The sequence below is a fragment of the Dama dama genome, chromosome 2, assembly GCF_033118175.1.
Source record: "Dama dama isolate Ldn47 chromosome 2, ASM3311817v1, whole genome shotgun sequence".
In the NCBI taxonomy this organism is placed as follows: domain Eukaryota; kingdom Metazoa; phylum Chordata; class Mammalia; order Artiodactyla; family Cervidae; genus Dama; species Dama dama.
The window spans coordinates 38,616,609-38,639,603 of NC_083682.1; the positions used below are offsets into that span (position 1 = coordinate 38,616,609).

At 39.2% G+C, this 22,995-nt stretch overlaps 1 protein-coding gene across 17 annotated transcripts in view; it reads right to left on the reverse strand.

Annotated features, from left to right (window-relative positions):
- The window catches only part of DLG2 (discs large MAGUK scaffold protein 2), a 2,226,746-nt gene that overhangs the window by 576,053 nt on the left and 1,627,698 nt on the right, over window positions 1-22,995 (reverse strand). For all 17 annotated transcript variants that reach the window (XM_061119788.1, XM_061119779.1, XM_061119776.1 and 14 more), the window contains 2 exons: window positions 20,013-20,157; window positions 16,534-16,672 (listed from right to left, as the gene is read on the reverse strand). In XM_061119788.1, the coding sequence (XP_060975771.1) occupies window positions 16,534-16,672; window positions 20,013-20,157 (284 nt within the window). The remainder of the gene's footprint in view (window positions 1-16,533; window positions 16,673-20,012; window positions 20,158-22,995) is intronic.

The window sequence follows — 22,995 nt, forward strand, 5'->3', positions numbered from 1 at the left end:
CAAGACAATTAGAGATACCAAGGGAACATTTCAGGCAAAGATGGGCTCAATTAAGGACAGAAATGGTATGGACCTAACAGAAGCAGAAGATATTAAGAAGAGGTGGCAAGAATACACAGAAGAACTATAGAAAAAAATCCTCATGACCCAGATAATCATGATGGTGTGATCACTCACCTAGAATGAGTGTGAAGACATTCTGGAATGCGAAGCCAAGTGGGTCTTGGGGAGCATCACTACAAACAAAGCTTGTGAAGGTGATGGAATTCCAGTTGAGCTCTTTCAAACCCTAAAAGATGATGCTGTGAAAGTGCTGCACTCAATATGGCAGCAAATTTGGAAAACTCGGCAGTGGCCACAGGACTGGAAAAGATCAGTTTTCATTCCAACCCCAAAGAATGCTCAAACTACTGCACAATTGCACTCATCTCACACGCTAGCAAAGTATTGCTCAAAATTCTCCAAGCCAGGTTTCAACAACTGTGAACTTCCAGATGTTCAAGTTGGTTTTAGAAAAGGCAGAGGAACCAGAGATCAAATTGCCAGCATCTGTTGGATCATCAAAAAAGCAAGAGTTCATGAAAAACATCTATTTCTGCTTTATTGACTATGCCAAAGCCTTTGACTGTGTGGATCACAATAAACTGTGGAAAATTCTGAAGGAGATGGGAATACCAGACCACCTGACCCACCTCTTGAGAAATGTGTATGCAGGTCAGGAAGCAACAGTTAGAACCGGACATAGAACAACAGACTAGTTCCAAATAGGAAAAGGAGTATGTCAAGGCTGTATATTGTCACCCTGCTTATTTAACTTATATGCAGAGTACATCATGAGAAACACTGGGCTGGATGAAGCACAAGTTGAAATCAAGATTGCTGGGAGAAATATCAATAACCTCAGATAGGCAGATGACACCACTCTTATGGCAGAAAGCAAAGAACTAAAGAACCTCTTGATGAAAGTGAAAGAGGAGAGTGAAAAAGTTGGCTTAAAACTCAACATTCAGAAAACTAAGATCATGGCATCTGGTCCCATCACTTCATGGCAAATACATGTGGAAACAGTGACAAACTTAATTTTTGGGGGCTCCAAAATCACTGCAGATGGTGACTACAGCCATGAAATTAAAAGACGCTTACTCCTTGGAAGAAAAGTTATGACCAACCTAGGCAGGATATTAAAAGGCAGAGACATTACTTTGCCAACAAAGGTCCATCTAATCAATGCTATGGTTTTTCCAGCAGTCATGTATGGGTGTGAGAGTTGGACTATAAAGAAAGTTGAGCACCAAAGAATTGATGCTTGTGAACTGTGGTGTTGGAGAAGACTCTTGAGAGTCTCTTGTACTGCAAGGAGATCCAACCAGTATTTGAAAAGACCCTGATGCTGGGAAAGATTGAAGGCGGGAGGAGAAGGGGACGACAGAGGATGAGCTGGTTGGATGGCATCACCAACGTGATGGACATGAGTTTGACTAGACTCAGGGGGTTGGTGATGGACAGGGAAGCCTGGCATGCTGCAGTCCATGGGGTCGCAAAGAGTTGGACATGACTGAGTCACTGAACTGAACTGAACTAAATCCTTTTTGCTGGGAGAGGGTTTGAAATATTTTGAGAATTACCAAAATGTAGAGTCACCCAATGTTTTTATAAAATCTTGCCGTATGAGGGAAACACCTGATCATGTTTTCTTATAATGTGGTGCATTTTGCTTTTACTTTGAACACACAGTTTTCTGAAGTCAAAGACACAATGAATTTAAGCCAGTGGTCCCTGAACTTGCCTGCATCAGAGTTACTTGATGGCTTTTGTTCTATTTTTTAATACTAATTAATACTATCCCTGGACACACAGATTTGGTAGATCTGGAGTAGGACTCGGAACTCAGTGTTCACACAGGTTTCACTTGTGACTGACTGCATGTGAGAGTTTGGAACTAGGTTTAGACAGCAGACCTGTTCTTTCTGAGAGAGTTATGAAGTAGCCACATTTTGAATTGCATCGTCTCTTTCAGGAAGTGTTGCTTGAAACTTTTTTGACTTGGTAATATTCAGCTGACCAATGTTTGTATCTGTAGACTATAAATATTAAGTTCTTTTTCTCCAGTGGAAGGTAAGAAGTACTACTCTTCTTTTATTAGTGGGATATATAAAACTTAATTTTTTGTGGTGCTAGAGAAGACTCTTAAGAGTCCCCTGGATAGCAAGGAGATCAAACCAGTCATTCCTAAAGGAAATCAACTCTGAATATTCACTGGAAGGACTAATACTAAAGCTGAAGCTCCAATACTTTGGCCACCTGACGCAAAGAGCTGCTTCATTGGAAAAGACCCTGATGCTGGGAAAGATTGAGGGCAGGAGGAGAAGGGGGTGACAGAGGATGAGATGCTTAGATAGAATCCCTAACTCAGTGGATATCAGTTTGAGCAAACTCAGGGAGATAGTGAAGGACAGGGAAGCCTGGTGTGCTGCAGTCCGTGGAGTTACAAAGAATTGGATGTGACTTAGCCACTGAACACCACCACCACCAAGAAGCAGAATGTAACCAAGTATTTCTGTCTAAGCTACAGAATACAGTGGTTCTCAGGAAGATACTTTGTTTGAGCTGGGGAGACCACCTTCTCACTACATGCTCCCCCTCACTTGCAACTCCTCTATAGCTACCTCCAGTTGTCATGATTTTAAACTCAGGATAACCTTATCAGAGCTACACTCAGCATTACATAGATTTGGATACATGCTGTATGTGGAACTCCATCCAACCGTACATGGTCCAATCTAATGTTATGCAGTAAAGCCACAGAATTAATGCTACCCTTGGGAAGTAGGAGGCTTTCCCGTAGGTATTGCTGTGTATATAGCTGGCTTTTGTGCTCAAATCATGAAGCTATGCTCATGTAATCACTGCACTTATTTAAAAAGTTTTAGGATACCTGCATAGTAAACCTGAGTATTTGGAAAGGTATATGTTTGTGTTTACTTAAAATTCTAGAATTTTTAATTTTAGAGTTTTTAAATTAAAAATCAGGGACTTTCCTGGTAGCCTAGTGGTTAAGACTCTGCGCTTTCACTGCAGTGGGCATGGGTTCAATCCCTGGTCAGGGAACTAAGAACTAAGGTCCTAAAAGCCATGTGGAGTGGTCAAAAATTTTTTTTAAAAAAATCAGCTTTAAGTCTATAAAGCTTTAAGTCTTTAACACAGACTTTTCTTTTTATATAACATTAATGATTAGATTTAGTTTTGAATAAAGTCTTAATTAGGATCTCTATATATATTTTAAAAGAAATTGAAATATAAAGGAAGCATCACTAAATCAACATAAGGTCTCAAAACCCACCCTTTTAAAGTAAGTATAAATAGAGTATAAATCTAAATTTTATTAGGTTAGCTGGAAGCACACTCCCCTCTTGTTCACTTCCTAATCTCATTCCACCGTCTCCAACCAACACTGCTATCAATAACTGCCACTGATCCTATAATCACCACAGTGCCCTGGACTAGAAGTCAAACTTAATAATGATAATAATAATAATAGTTAACCTGAATGCAGCTTATTTTGTACCAAGCTCTGTTTCAAGTGTTTTATATAGACCACTTCACTGAATATAATAATAACCCATGGTATAGGCATGGGTGGGCAAACAGGCATAGAGAGGCGACATAACTCATCCAAGGTCAAACAGCTAGTCCGTGGTGAGCCTAGAATTCTATGGGTCCAAAATCTGAGCTCTTAGCCAAATGTCACCCTGCTTCTGGGTTCTGGGTTTGAGATTTGCCACTTACTCTTTATTGCTACAGGGGAAATTATGGCATCTCTATTATCTCAGATGCTCAAACTGCTAAATAAATACAGGAACGTCTCTCTGCTCCTATGGTGTTACAGGAGCTAAAGGGGAAATAGCGAAGTAGCTGGGCAGCACTGGCTGGCTATCAGAGTTTACCAGTCCTGTTATAAATTCAGAGCAAGCCCTCACATAATTGGCTGTGAAATCTTGAGCTATCATATTTATTTCAGCTGTTTCATTCTGCCTTCATCCCCTGTCTGAACATGGTAAATGAGACTTTAGGAAAAGATTAGTGGGGAAAAAAAAAACAAACATTAAACAAAATATCGAGTTCTAAATGGCTTGGTGGACAGCATTTCCATTTAGGACACAGTTTACATAATAAAGGACTCACATCACTCTACTTCAAGGTCAATCTAATTTTAAAAGAGATCTAGGATGAGCACTGATATTTAAATGTTTACACTCAGAGGCACATACACTCAGGTGGACAGCTAAGCTATTTCAGTGAGGACTTCAAACACTCATTAAGGCAACCACATGGGGTCTGGTGTTAGACTGGCAATGACAAGCATTAAAGACTGACCCCCAGGCTGCTACTGCACCATCCAGAAGGCTTGCCTTTCTTCTGAGAAAAACTGACTGCCTCCTCTGAACAGACAGCAAGTGTTGCTGGGCGGAAGCAGTGAATAAAACTTTAGTTTCACTTTTCTGGACAGAAAAACCAGAGAGAGACTAATTCGAAGCACAGAGGAAATTCTAGAAATATTAATGCTATTAACGCTACCCATGCAGTACAGCAAAAAGAGCCAGACCTGGGTGTTAGTTTGAATCCTATCCCTTTATATACCAACTGCATGTCCTTTTCTAGCGGGGTCAAGTATATGCACTCTGGAACCAGACTGAACTGTGTTCAGATCTCAGCTTTGCGACTTACTATAGGTATCAATAGAAAATAACTTAATGGAAAAGTATCACTTATTAGTAATGATTATCCCCCTCCCATCCAGGCTGGCACATAATACTGAGCAGAGTTCCATGTGCAATAGGTCTTTGATGATTATCCATTTGAAATGTAGCAGTGTGTACATGACCTTCCAGGAGGTGGGTTTGGGGGAGAATGGATATGTGTGTATATGTGTATGGCTGAGACCATTCGCTGTTCACCACAACACTGTTAATCGGCTATACCCCAATACAAAATAAAAAGCTAAAAAGAATAATGATTATGTTTCTGTGGTGTGAATTTTTCTTCACATTTTTGTTATTTTATAACTTTTCTACAAATACATAATGTTTTTACAGTTAGGGAAAATAATAAAACTTATTGGAAGAAAAAAAGAAGAGGGGTAGAAAGCAATAAAAAGAGTAAGAAATAGATTAAAGATTGAAAAGGATGTCTGGAGAACATGTTTGCAGGCAGTATTTTTAAAATGTGTTTTACTCAGATGTAGCTTGATTAACTATCTAGATTAAAGAAATTACCCAGATTAAAAAAATGAATGATGCAACCTAAAAATTACAAAATTGATGTCTATATTATAAAAGAGTGTAAGTCTCTGAAGTGCAATAATTATACGCTACAGTTTTCTAACATTTTCTTAAGGCAAACATTACTATTAACACGGTGACCTCCCTCACAGCACCAAACGGCAACGGTCCCTAACCTTTTTGGCACCAGGGACCAGGTCCATGGAAGACAATTTTTCCACAGACCAGAGTGGGGTACGGTTTGGGTTCAAGAGCATTGCGTTTACTGTGCACTTTATCTCTATTATTATATCAACGCCACCTCAGATAATCAGGCATTAGATCCTAGAGGTGGGGACCCTTGGAGCAGAGGGTAGGAGTCACTCGGGGATTGCAGTGCTGTTCTGGAAAATATAGACAAAGTATTTTTTCAAAGTATACACCACATGTAAACAACTGAGAATCAGCTGTCTTCTGCCTATCACTTTATTGACACACGGATGTGAAAACAAATTCCTAGAGGAAGAGGCTATGTCTACTTGTCTTTAATCATAACATACACCCTGTTTCAATGCCACAGGAAAAGGGCCAGAGATGAGCTGCACATTTGTTGGTGGTAGTATTAACTCGCAATTTAAGGGGCCTGGAGTCAATTAATAGCTGATTGCTTGTACTATGGTCCCTACAACATTCTCCATTGCTTATCATTAATCCTTTTTTTTTTTTTAATCTCAACCAGCCCTGGAGGCCAAGGCTAAATTCATTCCATTAAAATGTAATACAGCATTGATTAAACAACTATCTGTTTGAATTTTACATCTATAATAACAATAGCCATAGATGTGCAGTAACCATCTTCCATAATATTATAAGGCCTAATGTTGCGTATTTATGTCTGGCTAATTTATTAAGTACATACATAACCATCTTCCATAACATTATAAGGCCTAATGCTGCGTATTTATGTCTGGCTAATTTATTAAGTACATACAAAATGATAAACATCTCTAAAAGACTGTCTTAAAATTTCCATTACTGTTTCATTTTTCCTATCCTTAAATTCATTTCCCTGACAGCAAACAGCAGCTTAACATGTTTTCCCATACATATTTGGATATTTTCCATTAGTTAAGATTCATCAGCTTCCCCATTAGCAAACCCACTCTCTCTTTCTAACAGGATAGCCCTATCAATTGTGCCTTATGGTTTATGTAAGTAAATCTAAATGATTATGTGGAGCCACCACCAACAATGAGAAAATTCCCCGGGCGGCGTCCACTAACTGAGTTATCCTCCATTTGTCTTACCTGTTTTGCCCCATTCACTCCGTCTCATTGCTATCCTTTGCTTCAAGAGAGACATTATAGTGCCAGGCTCCACAATGCATGTAGCACAGGCCAAAACATAACTCAGAGACTCTGCTGATGAACCTCTGACTTGGTTAAGTTCAATAATGCACTTTACAAAGGCTGTGAGGAGTCTGATGACACATTTTGCAGAATTTCTTTGAGTGAAAAGCTACATGGTGTTGGCTGTTGAGGCCTACTATGGAAAAAATAGGACAAAAATAAATTAATTATCCAGAGAATAATTGTATTTGGCTACAGAGGCCAGACTGACAGACTGTTGTTGGTTGTTTAGTCACTCAGTCGTTCTCGATTCTGTGCGACCCCATGGACTGCAGCACACCAGGCTTCCTTGTCTTTCACTGTCTCCCGGAGTTTGCTCAAGCTCATGTCCATTGAGTTGGTGATGCCATCCAACCATCTCATCTCTGTCGCTAGCATTTATCATATTTGGTTCCACTGAATCCTACTTTATATTTCCAATAAAGATGGGAATAGATACTTGTTATATTAATAATGTGTATTATTAATAAAATATTAGTAGTATTAATAAAAATGAAAGTGTTAGTCACTCAGTCATGTCTGACTCTTGGCAACCCCATTGACTGTAACTCGCCAGACTCCTCTGTCCCTGGGGTTTTCCAGCCAAGAATACTGGAGTGGGTAGGCATTCCCTTCTCCGGGGCATCTTCCCAACCCAGGGATAGCAACCCTGGGTCTCCTGAACTGCAGGCAGATTCTTTACCATCTGAAACACTGGGGAAGTCCATTAATAAAAATAAAGATCCTTAATAAACCATTAAGACTGAGGACTTCCTGTAATACAACATTCTAAGGAAATCAAATGTGCTCTGGGAGACAAATTAGTTGAAAAAAATGTAAAAGTAGATTTTGTTTGAGCATCTGGATAGATAGCATTGTTGGCTACATTTCCATTCAAAAACTCTATTTGTGGAGCACTTCATCTTAAATTCTTGTTTTAAATAGTATTAATAAGAGCTAATGTCGACTTAAAACAAAGTAAGAGTTGTGACCTAAGTTTTATTTGGGGCAAAATGAGGACTGCAGGCTGGGAGACAGTACCTCAGAGAGCTCTGAGAAACTGCTCCAAAGAGGCCGGAGGGCGAAGACCAATACATGTGGGATGTGGATGAAGGGGAAGTTCATGTGATTAAGCACATATTTTTGCAGAAGATTTTGCTTGTCCTGAGGAGCAGATGTCACCATGAAAGAATTTACTGCTTTTCTGGATATGAGAAGATGCAAGAACTGGGCTCATAAAATCAGTTCCTGAAAATATCTAACTATCTGAAGACCTGTTCTGCCAGTTTTTCAGAGCACAGAGTGCCTCTTTCCTGATCTCCACCCTGGACTCCCTTCAGCAGGTGTTGAGGGTCAGCAGATGCAGCAGCATGTGATTTAACCCTTGTAGAGGCAGATGGCAAGCGCCCACGGCAAGTACCAATTTGTTGTTGACACTAACATTTACGAAGTGCTTCCTTTTTTCTAAGAACTTCATGTGTATTAACTCTGTTTCTTGTTACAACAAGCCTATAAGGTGGGAAGTGTTAGTCTGTCCCTTTTATGCATGAGAAAACTGAGGCAGAGGTCAGTTACACAACTTGTCCAAGGTCATACAGCTAGGAGGTGGTCAAGACAGGATGCTAAGGAGGGTGGCTCCAGGGTGTACCTACCTCAACACTCTGCCCCCCACGTCCTGACTCTAGCCAGGCATTGCTGTCTGCCTAGGGAACACCCAGTTCTTCTCCTATACTTGGATAAAGGCATGTAAGAAAAGATTTCTTTCCTGTGTTGAAAGAACTTCCGATTCATTCAGAAATGGCTTCAAATCATTAAATATAAGTTAAAAATAAGAGAGGCTAGAACAGGACCAGACTTCATGCTAATGGAAAGTGCTATCTGATCCCTTGAGAACCTGTCTCTAATGGAGCCCATAAACCTTGAGACATGATTAAGAGGCTGCTTCTATAATACAGATTTAATAACTGACATGCTTGTGCAAATAGGCTCAGTGCTTCTTAAACTTGGGTGCTCATCCACATCTTGGGGTTTGTATTCTTTGCCAGGGACTTATTATACCCAGAAGACCTTTCTGGTGTGTCAATTTTACTTTAAGACTTTGGGAAAAAACACTTAAGTTTGTAATCAAAATATTTTCACACTAAAGCAACAAGGATATCTCTCATGTTTTTATGACAACCTCTAAGATTTGTGTGTTTCATGCTTGCACAGAAAGCTTCATGTTCTACCCCAAATCCCAAGGAGAACAAATTCCTTTCTCAAGGCCTAAGGGCATGTAGGGACAAATATTTGAGAAACAGTGATTTAGCCTCTAACCAGTTCTGATTGATAAACACGAAGGGGAAAAACAAAACCAACAACAGAGGCAAACACTTAACGCCATTCCCGAAAGCTTTCTCCACAGCAGATAACAAGTGTAGAAATGGCCAGGAGTAAATCAGCCAGACTTAAGCAGGACTGCCCCCTCCTTGGATCATGGCTGTTAAATCCAGCTCTAAATTCTGCCTCAGATTCCTCCTCCCCTCTCCTCCTCCATTGCTGCCCATCCTCCCAGCCCTGGCTGTCATAATTTCTCCCTTGTTTCTTCAATGGTCCTTCTCCTTCTCCACACACTAGTCAGAGGTGTCTTTTTATTTTTTTATATAAAACATAAATCAGGTAATTTCCTTCTCCTGGTTACTTCTCCCTAGTAGATGCTCAATGCACTTAAAATTCCACCTACACTTCTTTATTCCATACAAAATCCTACATCATCAGGCTCCTGACTCCTCCAACCTGATTTGCTGACATGTTCCCATTAGCTCATCTCCTTCCAGGCAAGCTTGGCTTGCTTCTGTTCCTGGAATACACAAAACTTATTCCTGCCTCTGGAACTTTGGCTTTGCCATTTCCTCTTCCTGGAATTCTCTTTCTCTGATCTTTATATCATGCCCCCGCCCCCTTTTTTTTCTTTTTGCATTCAGGTCTCAGCACATATGCGGTTTCCTCAGAGGGACATTCCATGGTTATCCTCCTTAATATTGTTATCTTCTCCAAACACTGTCTAGGCACATACATTTTATTTTCTTTTTAGCACTTATTTGGGCTTCCCTAGTGGCTCAGATGGTAAAGAATCTGTCTGTAATGCAGAGACCTGGGTTCAATCCCCGGGTCAGGAAGATTCCCTGGAGAAGGAAATGGCAACTCACTCCAGTGTTCTTGCCTGGAAAACCCCAAAGACAGGAAGCCTGGTGGGCCACAGTACTTATTTATTTATATATCTCCTATTCAATACACATGGCAGAAGCTTGAATTTTCACTGAATGAGTAAATGAATGAATGAATGGGAGAAAGAGAAGTAGAATACATTTCCGATACTATGTCCAATAAACTACTGTTTAATAATTTGAGGAGAATGGATGGAGGCAGACTATAGATTGATGGGTTCATATTTATTTAGTAATAAAGGAGTCAAACTGTGAATATCAGAGCACAATTTGGAGTCGTCTTTGAAAATTTCTGGAGATAGGAAATCTTTCCTGTGACTTTATTTAGCCTTAGCTTTTTAAAAAAAAAAACTATTTTGTATTCGGGTATAGTAACTTTTGCTTTAAAAAAATTCTTTATTTTTTAATTGAAGGATAATTGCTTTACAGAGTTTTGCTGTTTTCTGTCAAACCTCAACATGAATCAGCCACAGGTATACATATATCCCTCCCTTTTGAACCTCCCTCCCATCTCCCTCCCACCCCAGCCCTCTATGATGACACAGAGCCCCTGTTTGAGTTTCCCGAGCCATGCAGCAAATTCCCGGTGGCTCTCTAGTTTACATATGGTCATGTAAGTTTCCATGTTACTCTTTCCATACAACCCATCCTCTCTTCCCCTCTCCCCATGTCCATAAGTCTGTTCTCTATGTCTGTTTCTCCACTGCTGCCCTGTAAATAAATTCTTCCATACCATTTTTCTAGATTCCATATATATGTGTTAGAATACAATATTTATGTTTCTCTTTCTGACTTCACTCTGTATAATAGGCTCTAGGTTCATCCACCTCACTAGAACTGACTCAAATGCATTCCTTTTTATGGCTGAGTAATATTCCATTGTGTATATGTACCACAACATCTTTATCCATTCATCTGTCGATGGACATCTAGGTTGCTTCCATTGTTCTAGCTATTGTAAATACTGCTGGAATGAACAATGGGATACATGTGTCTTTCAATTTTGGTTTCCTCAGGGTACATACCTAGGAGTGGATTGCTGGGTCATATGGGCTTCCCTAATAACTCGGTTGGTACAGAATCCACCTGCAATGCAGGAGACCCCAGTTTGATTCCAGGGTTGGGAAGATCCCCTGTAGAAGGAAAAGGCTACCCACTCCAGTATGCTGGCCTGGAGAACTCCATGGACTGTAAAGTCCATGGGGTCGCAAAGAGTTGGACACGACTGAGTGACTTTCACTTTTACTTTCATGGTGGTTTTATTTCTAGTGTTTTAAGGAATCTCCATACCATCTTCCATAGTGGCTGGATCAATTTACATTCCCACCAACAGTGCAAGAGTGTTCCCTTTTCTCCACACCCTCTCCAGCATTTATTGTTTCTAGACTGACGATGGCCATTCTGACTGGTGTGAGGTGATATCTCATTGTAGTTTTGATTTGCATTTCTCTAATAATGAGCAATGTTGAGCATCTTTTCATGTGTTTGCTAGCCATCTGTATGTCTTTTTGGAGAAATGTCTGTTTAGGTCTTTTTCCCACTTTTTGACTACGTTGTTTGTTTTTCTGGTATTGAGTTGTATGAGCTCCTTGTATATTTTGTAACTTTTGCTTTTTGACCAACCAAATTATGTGGGTAAACATTACAGAGCCAGTTGGAAAGACATCAGGGTACAGTAAGTTCAGGGCCAGGTGAGCTGGGTTTCTAAAAGTGGGAAATACATCACTCACAGCTAATTTAAGGTCCCGCTTTCATAATGGTATTTACCACATTCATAACTTGGGAGATTAAATCCCCTTATTTTGAAAGGGCAGTTTTATTTTGTATCCCTAAGTCTTTTGGTTTTATTTTAGTATCAATGATTTGTTTGTATATCCTGAGATTACTTGGCCAGACGGTGATGGTGTGTGATTGTTATCTCTTCTGGGTGACAGAGAAGACTTGGCTTAATAGAGAGGGAATCTATAGTTGTAGGTAATGCACAAAGTTGGCACTGCTCATAGGTAATCACTGATTGATTATATTTTTTTGTAATTGTTACCTTCTTACTCTATCATAAAAAAATTAACATCAGCTTACAGAAACAGAAAGACACTGAACTGGGTGCTCAAAGATAAGGGTTCTAAATTTGATTCTATAACCTACAAGTTGTGGGACTTATGGATAGCCGACAAATTTTGCTAGACTTTGTGTTTCTTGCCCACCAAATGGAGAAAGATTAGACTCTATCTTCATTTATGGCCCTTCCAACTCTGATAGTCTATAATTTTATGAGCCAAGAAACCATCTCAGCATCATTGTAATAGTTTTGTTTTCCAAAAATCAAAGACTAGAGTATTTACATAACAATAATTTTGATTTATAAGGGACTCAGCAGGGTTTCTACTAAGAGAATTTTATCCAAGGCCTTTTTGTTTAGGCTTCCTTTCTCTACATCATTGGAAAAACAAAATTTCCCAGCTTAGTCAGGTACACATATCTTGAAACAGTAAAAGAGGCTTAAAAAAAAAATCCAGGTACGTCTTTGTAGTATACTTCTAATCAAAATTCTTTTTATAAGCCTTATTATACTTCTCCAACAAAAGTGAATATAAATTAGCAAGATTGAAAATACTCACAACAGATAGAGTAAGATATTATGAACATCTGGAACAAAAGACTGTCAATTTGATATAATTATATAGGTAGTTGGAAGGTTCCCATTTCACAGAACACTTTTCCTATCAGCCCAAGTCACACCATTAAATATTAATTCTCTTGATTTACTATTTTAGGAAAATAAAAAGTAGGCTGCAAATGTAAGCCACTATAGTGCCTAAGGTGTGTAATAATGTTAACAAATTTACAGATGAGAAAATCAAGACTCAGGACATTAAAAGACTTGTTCAGGGTTATCTAGGTGGTAAGTGGTAGGACCATTCTCCTAACAGAAGCATAATCCTCTTTACTCAACATTTTTCCATTGAAAGAAACTGTATGAGATAGTGGGTGGGGGCATGGGAATGAGTACTTTGAACACAGACATGAACTCAAATTTGATTCTGCTATTTGTTCGCTGTATGGCATGAGAGAATTACTTAAACTCATTCTTTGTTACCTGCAAAAATCAAGACTAGGATATCACATACAGAATATAGGGGTGATTGGGCTTCCCTGGTGGCTCAGAGGTTGAAGTGTCTGCCGGCGTCTGCCCACAATGCGGGAGACCTGGGTTCAATCCCTGGGTCGGGAAGATCCCCTGGAGAAGGAAATGGCAACCCACTCCAGTATTCTTGCCTGGAGAATCCCTTGGATGGAGGAGCCTGGTGGGCTACAGTCCACGGGGTCGCAAAGAGTCAGACACAACTGAGCGACTTCACTTCACTTCATAGGGGTGATAAAGTATATTAAAGCACTTAATGGTGCGTAGTAGTAATTTTTTTGTTTCTACTATTCTATATATTTCTAATCTTGCGACTAGGTTGCCAATGAAAGGATAGAACCATAAAGATAATTTAAAGGTAGGTAGTTTTCCTTCAGAGTCTTGTATTCAAACTATAACAGATATATTCATTTTATTCTATTTTACATTCTTCCTTGAGTATGTGTGCACTATCCCTACCATGAATGCCCTTCCTCATCTTTTGCCTCTCTAACAAAGAGAGTCTATACATTTTTTCAAACTCAAACACAAGCTATCTTGTCTTTAAAACTTTATTTGATGTCACAGGCTGTTCCCGTGTGGCATTCACGGACAACTCAAAAAACTCATTTATAAATATTAACTAGGTGCCAGCTCACGTGCTGGAGAACTCTGCTAGGGCCATGCAAGGGCACTTCATTGAACTGATCTAATTTTGTTTGTTTCTGTTAGTAGTTCCCACACTTTGGGATTCTATAGAACTTTTACATTTAAAAAATGAGGACTGACACCACGTCGCCAACGTTTCCTTTTCTAGGTAAGGACAAGTAACTGCCACTGATTACCACAAAGGAAGGGAATTTTGACAAAAATCTCAGGATGATAAAAAAATGAATACAGGCTTTATGGAAAACTTCACAGAGGTGGGGTCTGCATGATCAGGGAATAGGTACTGGGGGATCCACTGGTCTCATATATATTTTCGTCCCAATCTGATAGTTCTTAGAGATGTTGTTTCTTATTTCTTTTTGCATCCCTACTGCAGTGCTCACTGTCTAGTGGGAAGTCGTCAGTGAATATTCATGAATAAGGTAGTGAATACGCCTCTGAGAAAATATTTACCTCTGAGACCTGTGGCAATGCCTTCCATCACAGAGCACCTGTGAGAACACACAGCCGTGGTGAGGACGTGGGGAGGTGTGTGAGGGTGTGTGTGTGTGAAGTGATACAATTTATTTCAGAAGTTTGCAGGCACCAGCCATTCGGAAGATTTTATGTAAGCTATGTGATTGTCCTGCCAGAGAACAAGGGAGGAGGCAGGCAGGAAGTAACATACTAGGTAGGGTATATCACTGTAGAAAAAAATGAAATCTCTTTCTCTCATACCATCTAAAATGTTCCATGTGAACTGATAGATTGAGTATTATGAGTGTGTGTGTGTGTGTGTATGCATGTGTAAGTCACTCAGTCGTATCCAAGTCTTTGTGACCCAATAAATTGCAGCCTGCCAGGCTCCTCTGTCCATGGGATTCTCCAGGCAAGGATACTGGAGTGGGTTGCCATTCCCTTCTCCAGGGGATCTTCCTGACCCAGGGATTGAATCCTGGTCTCCTGCATTGCAGGTGGATTCTTGACCGCATCTCAGGTCTCTTTCAAGCCACATATTTCTGTGATGAAAACAGTTTTACACAATTTGCTTTTCATTTTTAAAATAAGGAGAAAGGTAACATGTTTCCTCCTAGCCAGAACTTTAAAGCTGGCAAGGCACCCAGTTTTCCTACTTAAAAGCTGTATGACCCCAAGCAAGTTCCCTAACCTCTTTGAGCTTCAATTTCTGCATCTCTAAAATGGGGATAACATTTTTGGAGAGGATTAAAAGGATAGTTTAAGTAAATGAGCAAGCAAAGGGCCTGGATTATGAATGGGGTTTAATAAATTTTAATTCACTATGGGGCCTAGTAAGATAAATGGCATTTTCAAATTAAAATCCTATCAAATATTAGCAATAGGATGAGAGCAAATAGATTATTGCTCTGGTGAATAAAGGTGCCTGTATTTACACAGTCTTTAAAGAACCCTGAGGATTATCTTTGCGGCAGCCCTCATTTTAATTAAGAACATAGAGATTAGGCGTTTCAGCATAGGAAGAGGTTTATATTTGATTTAAACCACAGATGTACATTTGCAGCATCTAAACATTCCATTCCTTGGCTAAAGATGTAACAAGCTACTTCAGCAAACCTGAAATTGCAAAATAAATGGAAAATGCTTAATCATTGAAAAGGAATGAAAAGCCCAAAGCACACACAGGCGCCAGAGAGGAAAGTTAAGCAGCAGGAAGTCCCCCCAGTTTTTTTAAAGGCTGACAAATGACTTCAGTAGACAGTCAGGATACAAAACTATAGGATCCAGCTCTATCGCTTTTACACACACACACTTTCAGGGGAAAAAAGTGTATATTTCTATAGGCAAACTCATTTTGGGTAAAAGTATTTCTCAAAGAAAAAAAAGCAAGTTGCAGAACCATGTGTAAAATACACACTTATTTTATTAAAAACAATGTCAGACTCCACCTACACCTGAGTATGCTTTGCACATGTTTGTCTGACATCAGACAAGGGATGAAAGGTTCAACACCACACTGGGAAGCTCAGCCGGTTTGAGAGAGCTTTTTGTTTCTTGAACATCTTTGCATTACCTCACCAAATGCAATGAGCATACATTACTTTGGAACAAAAACACTTAAAGGTAAAAAAGAAAAAATGTACATTTCCTATTATTCATATATGCATTTCATTCATTCATTTGTTCATCATCCAAAATTTCTTGAATCCTGACTGGACCATGAAGTGAACTGAGTTGGTCTTTTCTAAAGCATCAGATCTAACTTTTTCAGAGGCATGCCAGCTAAATTTAGTTTTATTTTTTGTGGGGTAAGCCATGTGGTTCTGTTGCTCTGCCCTAAAATCCTGCCTTGTTCCCCTTTGAGATGAATGAGATATATTAAATTCAAACCATGTGGAGTTAATTTCACTCCTTTCCTTTCTACCTGCAGTTACTGCACTCAAGGGAGGATTGACTGACTCCCCAAGTTCATTGAATTGTGTGTGGCCAATGGTGGCAACAACATGGAATTTAGAGAAAAAGCAAACAAACAAACAAATAAACAGCCTCTCAGTTCTGACTCTTCTACTAACCAGATACGTAACGCTGGTATGCTACTTCCTTCTTTTTGAACCTCAGCACCACTTTCTCTCTTTGAGTAATAATACGTATCTTACAGTATAGCTGTAAACCTCAAATGATGTTAGGTATCAAAAAGTCCTAATAAATTGCAAAGTGATGGATGTGTGTTTATTACAATTTCTCCATGAAGAACCTGTGGTTTTGCTTCCAACAGAGGACAATGACATACGCTTGTAAGTCTTGGCAGGTTTCCACTTCAGGTGAGACTACAATAAGCTTGAATAGAGCTGAGAAGCAACAGCTGCCATGTTAGGAAAATGCAGTTCTTGCCTAGTAAAGATCGCAAACCCAATTATCCAACAAACATATCTGACCTGGTATAATCGTCTTCAACAAGCATGTGCTTTGGAATTGGTGAGTACCTTCCTGGAGAGATGGGCGGCAGGGAGGTTTTATATTCTAAAGTGCCATTGTTGCCAGAGAGAAGATGGTTTTCCATCGGTGGAGAATAAGCTAAGGAGTAGGAAAAAAAACAAAAAAGAAATCTGTTATGTGGGTGATTCAATGTGTCATGCCACAGTCCTGTTAATAATAGAAAGGCTGTGATACATGCTAAGAATTCTGTGATCCTTCAAGAGATGGGAGTTGCTGTTTGTTTATTCTTAATATGTACAAGCACATGGTGACCTTTAGGATTGGAAAGATGTAATAACAGTTTTATCTGTAAGCCCAGTTCATATAATTAGGTGAAGAGAAAAACAGGAGGAGAGATCCCACATTCACATTTTTCAGAACAATGATTAATCTTCTATTGAAATAAAAATGTTAGCTTTCTAATTGCAGGGCTCATATTCTTTTCACATAGCTAATATCAAACCATCAAAAGCAGAAAACTCTTGGAGCAAGTTACTGTATAAGACTTTAATCCCTAAATACATTATTCTCCCATCCCAGAAAACCTTAGAACTCTGGCCTTTCTTTTCTGTTCCTCCACCCTAATTCGTCCCCCTTTTGGGTGACTAAAAAGCTCCTAACTGGGTCTCCTGCCCCTACTCTCTCCCCAGATCCATTTTATATATTGAGAAATGCCAGTCTGATCATGACATTCTCTTGCTTATACACTTTCCATAGATACTATTGTACTGAATATAAACTCTCCCTTTTATCATTCTTGGAAGGCTGACTCATTTTGATATCCCCCTCTTACACATCTCCTGTGGTCCCCAAATAAAGCCTGTTCTTCCTAATATCTGTATTTTTGCTCCACTTTACCAGCTACCTAAAACTTCTGTCTCCTCTCCCATCTGTGATACTGAAATCTTATCCATTTTTTCAAAATACAATTCAAATGCTACCTTCTGCATAAAGATTTTTCTGATCATCCAAAGACAGGGGATATGCTTTTCCTCTGAGTGCCCAAAGCACATTTCTTTTTACCTCTCTCATGGCATGTACATCCCCTCTAAGTTTGTCAAATACTGCTGTTACTTGTATACCTGAATTAACCTTCCTTTCAATGAGGGCCAGGACTGTATCTCCTTTGGGTCCCACATATTACCTTATACAGTATTTTGCATATATTCAAATTACTCTATATATTTCTTGAATTGAATAGCAAATTTTGTTTTCTCCTTTTTTCTTCAGACAGAAAAGAAGAAATGCCCTATATGCTCGTGAAGAAGAAGCTCACAGAGCCTCAAGACTGATTTTTCATTATCTGGCTTGAAAAACCCTGGAAGTTAAAACTGTTTAATATCCTAAGGTAAGGCTGATCTCGCCTTATTGCTTGCTTGACAAAAAGACATATTCCAAGGCAAGTCATTTTACAATCATTAAGAAAACCAATAGCCAATGTAATGGGCAGGTAACAAAATCATTCAACATTTAAATTTCCCTCAAGAGAAACATCCATATCTAAAAGAGGTTAAATGATTTGCTTAAGAGCATAGCGCTAATTAATGTCGGGGCCTGAAGACACTCTGAGTCCTCAATCTCACAAGTGATTGCTCAAGATTTCAGAATGCGCACTTTTACTGATGCTGCCAAAACTGTCCCTTTAACTCACATCAGAAAAATGAACTGCTTCTAAATCTAGTCCCCAGAGAATCTTCTTGCTGGCCTATTAGGAAGAGGGGAAGCCATGGGGCTTGTGTAGAAACGGACTTTGTGAGGCCCGGGCATAGCATCTCATTGTTAGTTGTTGCTCAAGAAGCCCCCACCTCCAGCCCATCGCCACTGTCTCAGTGACTGAAGATTTTATCTGGCTTCCTTGCCAATATACCAAATTCTGATAAGGTTAGAACTATAAGGATGGTGATGAAAGAGCATGGTTTCACCATTTGAGGGCAAGATCCTCTTCCCCAGGAAGAATAGTGCTATCCCCAGGTTATTTGGCCAGTCTCCTCCTTTTCCACTCTGTTACTATATAGATTTGAACTAGGAAGAGAGACTATTATGGCATGAGAGCTATTGTGCTTTAGGGGCTTGAGAAATAGCCTTTAAAAATGTGTTGGCCCTGGGCAGCAGTGGAGACACAGACATAGAGAACTGACTTATGGACCTGGAGATGGGGGGAAGGAAGGAGAGGGTGAGGTGGATGGAGAGAGTAACATGGACGTTTATATTAACATATGCAAAACAGAGAGCCAATGGGAATTTGTTATTTGACTTAGGGAATTCAAACTGGGGCTCTAACAACCTAGAGAGGTGGCATGGGGTGGGAGGTGGGAGGGAGGGGACACAGCTACACCTATGGCTGATTCATGTTGATGTTTGGGAGAAACCAACACAATTCTGTTAAGCAAGTATCGTTCAATTAAAAAATAAGTAAATTTAAAATCTTTAAAAATGAATAACCTATGAAACCTAATGAAAACTTGCTGTATCACATAGGAAACTCTACGCAATGCTCTGTGGTGACCTAAACGGGAAGGGAATCTGAAAAAGAGTGGATATATGTGTACATACAGCTGATTTGCTTTGCTGTGCACCAGAAACGAATGCAACATTGTGAAGCTGCAATTAAGCTCCAATAAATGTTTACACCAATAAAAATTTTTTAAAAATTTATGTAAATCCATGGCTGATTCATATCAATGTATGACAAAACCCACTGGGAAAAAAAAAAATAAATAAATAAAAATGGTGCCCCTTGGAATACTACTCAGCCATGAAAAAGAATGAAATAATGCCATTTGCAACAAGGATGCACCTAGAGATTACCATACTAAGTGAAGTTAAATCAGAAAAAGAAAGAAATATACCACATGATATCATTTATATGTGGAATGGAAAATATGAACCTATGGTTGAAATAAAAACAGACTCACAGACACAGAGAAGAGACTTATGGTGCCAAGGGGAGGTGGGGGTTAGGGAAGGATAGATTGGCAGTCTGGGATTAGCAGATGCAAACTATTAAATATAGGATGGACAAGCAACAAGTTTCCACTGTATAGCACAGGGAATTATATTCAATATTTTGTGATAAACCACAATGGAAAAGAATATGAAAGTGAATGTATATACATATATATATGAATAATGGAATCATTTTTCTGTACAGCTGAAATTAATACAACATTGTATGTAAACTATATTTCAGCTTAAAAAAAATGTGTTGCTCCTATGTTGTTGTAATCACACTGTCCATAACATACATTACGAAGCCTTTCTGCAATGGTGAACCTGCCAACTCATCAGGTAAGGCCCCCAAGGCAAGTGAAGTACAAGATCCCTCTGCAGGACTTCTACAAGCTAAACAAGAGTGAAGAAGATCTTGCCAAGTTTTATAGACTTCTAGTTTTGAAAACCTGGCCTGCTGTTCAAAGATGGCTCTAAGCTTGGTACTTACAGTGCGTAATATCAGGTGGACCATAAGGATCAGTCATATAAATGGTGGTGGGTTTGCCAACTTTTAGATAAACTACATCTGATGTGTTCTTCAATATTGCTACCGCCTCCTCATGTGTTACTTCTTCTAAACTGTAGTTGTTTACCTGAAAGTGGGAAAAATTCATTGTTAGAGCCAAATCTATGCAGGTGATTAGCCAGAACTATCCAGGCAAGAAGATATACAAAATTATGAGCTTAAGCAAAGAATAAATCATAATTATTACAGTCCAGTATCTTATACTATGACAGAACAGATGGATTAATGGCATTAGCCAAAGCAGATAAGGTACAGTTGTTGATGCTAAAAAACAAGGCTGTTTCTGCCTTTTCCTATGAGGAAGCAATATATTATATTAGAAATCAGAATACTCTTATGAAAAACAGAACAAAGAGGTCAAATGTCTTTCTTATGCTATAGTGACTGTGATTACAAAAGCAATATACATTCATGGAAGAAAATGAAAACAGATGAAAATAAAAATTATCCATAATCTCCCTATATGGATATATATCTTTGAATGATTGTGACCATATTACACACATTGTTTTGGAATGTGCTTTTCAACTTCAAGCGACCATTTGCCTCTATCATGAATGTATTTCAGCAAGATGAGTTTTGTTTCCTAAAAATCACTGTGCCTTAACATAATGATTTAACTAATCTCTAAAGCACATTTAGTTTATTTCAAATGGTGTTGCAATAAACTTTTCTATATTTGTGCACCACTCTGATGACGTCTTCAGGATAAATCATACAAATGAACACTGTACCAAACTAAATGAATATGATAAAGCCTCTGGTCCATGCTTAGCTGCTCAGTTATGTCTGACTCTTTGCAACCCCATGGACTGTAGCCCACCAGACTCCTTCGTCCATGGAGATTCTCCAGGCAAGAATACTGGAGTGGGTTGCCTGCCATGCCCTCCTCCAGGGTCTCTTTCCAACCGAGGGATCGAACCCAGGTCTCTTGCATGACAGGCAGATACTTTATTGTCTGAGCCACCAGGGAATCCCAAGGCCTCTGGTACCTATTTCCAAAGTACCCTGTGGAAACACCAGCCAGTTTCCTCTTATCCTGCAGATATATCAGAGTCCCGTCTTCCCACGGCTTCACCAGGCTTGGCTTTCCTCACTTTAAAAATTGTTCCCATCAAAATGTCATTTAACATGAGTCTGTTTTCTAAGGAAAGAGCGCTAATGTTGGAACATAGAGCTTTTCAAACGAACAATTCAAGAGTACCTTGTTGCCATCAGCTTTAAAGCCACTTCTTTCTATTGGAGAGAAAAGCCTGTGATACCAGAGCAATTATTCCTTCATGGCAGTGGCTTACAGTGGGTCTCTGAGGCACCTCCTCTTAGATGGTTTTCAAATATTGAGGCAATATTTTAAATACCTATGTTATCCTTACTTGACTCCTATGTTTTTTTATATGTAGCAATTCTTTAGCTGGCTTCTGCTGAAATGATGTGGAATTCAAATCAATGTAATACAAATGTAAATAAATAAAATAGCTTGGATTTCTACATAGTCTCTGTAGTATCTAATCAACCCTTCAGTCATTTAACACCTTGTAGCATTGCTTTTTATTTTTGCTTCATGTTGTTGCATAAATTCCATGTGCCACTTAATCCTTGGTGGTGTAGCCAGGGCAGGGACCCTGGAACAGAATGGAACTGAACCTGACTGCTGACCCTGAGCTCTCCATTAAGTTGTGAATGTCTCCACTGTTCTCTTCTAGAGAAGTAACATTCTCTTAACTCTTTTTGTACTTCCAATGTCTAGCACTTGTTCATTCATCGATCAAATGTTTGTTACATACCTATTACGTGTTAGTCACTGTTCTATGTGTTAGAGATATAGTGATAAAACAATAAGAATGATACTCATAATCACAGCAGACACTTACAAAGCCTTATTTCATGTCAGGCATTGTTCAAAATCATTTTATATATATTAACACAATCAAATCTCTCAATAGCCTATGAACTAGCCATTATAGTTATTTTCATCTTACAGATGAGAAAAGCTTGTCTCCAAGAGGTTAAAAAAACTTGCCCAAAGTCATTGACCTAATCGTAGTAGAGGCAGAAATCAAAGCCAGATGGTTTAGTTCCAGAGACTCTTAACCACTCAGCCCTATTGCTTCTTTCAGATGGACACAGTCCCCGCCCCCACAAGACTCACATTCTACTAGAACATAGCTATTTATGAAATGAATGGGTAGAAAACTAGACCCATGCAGAGTGGGAATGTTGTGGGACTACAGACAAGGGAAACACAGTTGATGATGGCAGCCTTTAGACAGAGAAATAGCAAAAACGATAGTAATAACAATAAGTGCTAACATTTAACTAACACCTATATGTCATATGTTTTGGAAATACTATGTATATATTTTGACATAAGTTACATAATTTATCCAGGTTATAGCTCCATGGGGCTTCCCTGGTGGCTCAGATGGTAAAGAATCTGTCTGCAATGCAGGAGACCTGGGTTTGATCCCTGAGTCTGAACGATACACTGGAGAAGGGAATGGCTACCCACTCCAGTATCGCTCCATGAGGTAGACGTTAATAATCAGACCTATTTTGGGAAAAACTAATATCTGAAGAGGTTAACACCACAACAGAGAGGTCACACAGCCCCCAAGTGGCAAAATTATCAGTTGGATTACAGTCCTGCTGAAAAGATGAAAACGAGACAGCCCTTGAGTGCTGGTTCCTCGGACTTACATTATCTATTCTGTCTTCCTTTAGGAGAACAGAATCTCTTTCTAAGTTTGCATACAGAAGTGATGTGAATGCCTAAGTGTTATAAAAGCTTGAGCAATCACTACTCTTCTTGCTGAATCCAGCGATGACAACATGTTGCGTCAGCCAAACACACTGACAAAGTAAAAAATAAATAAAATGGAAAGTTGCTTGATATATCTGTTTCTTC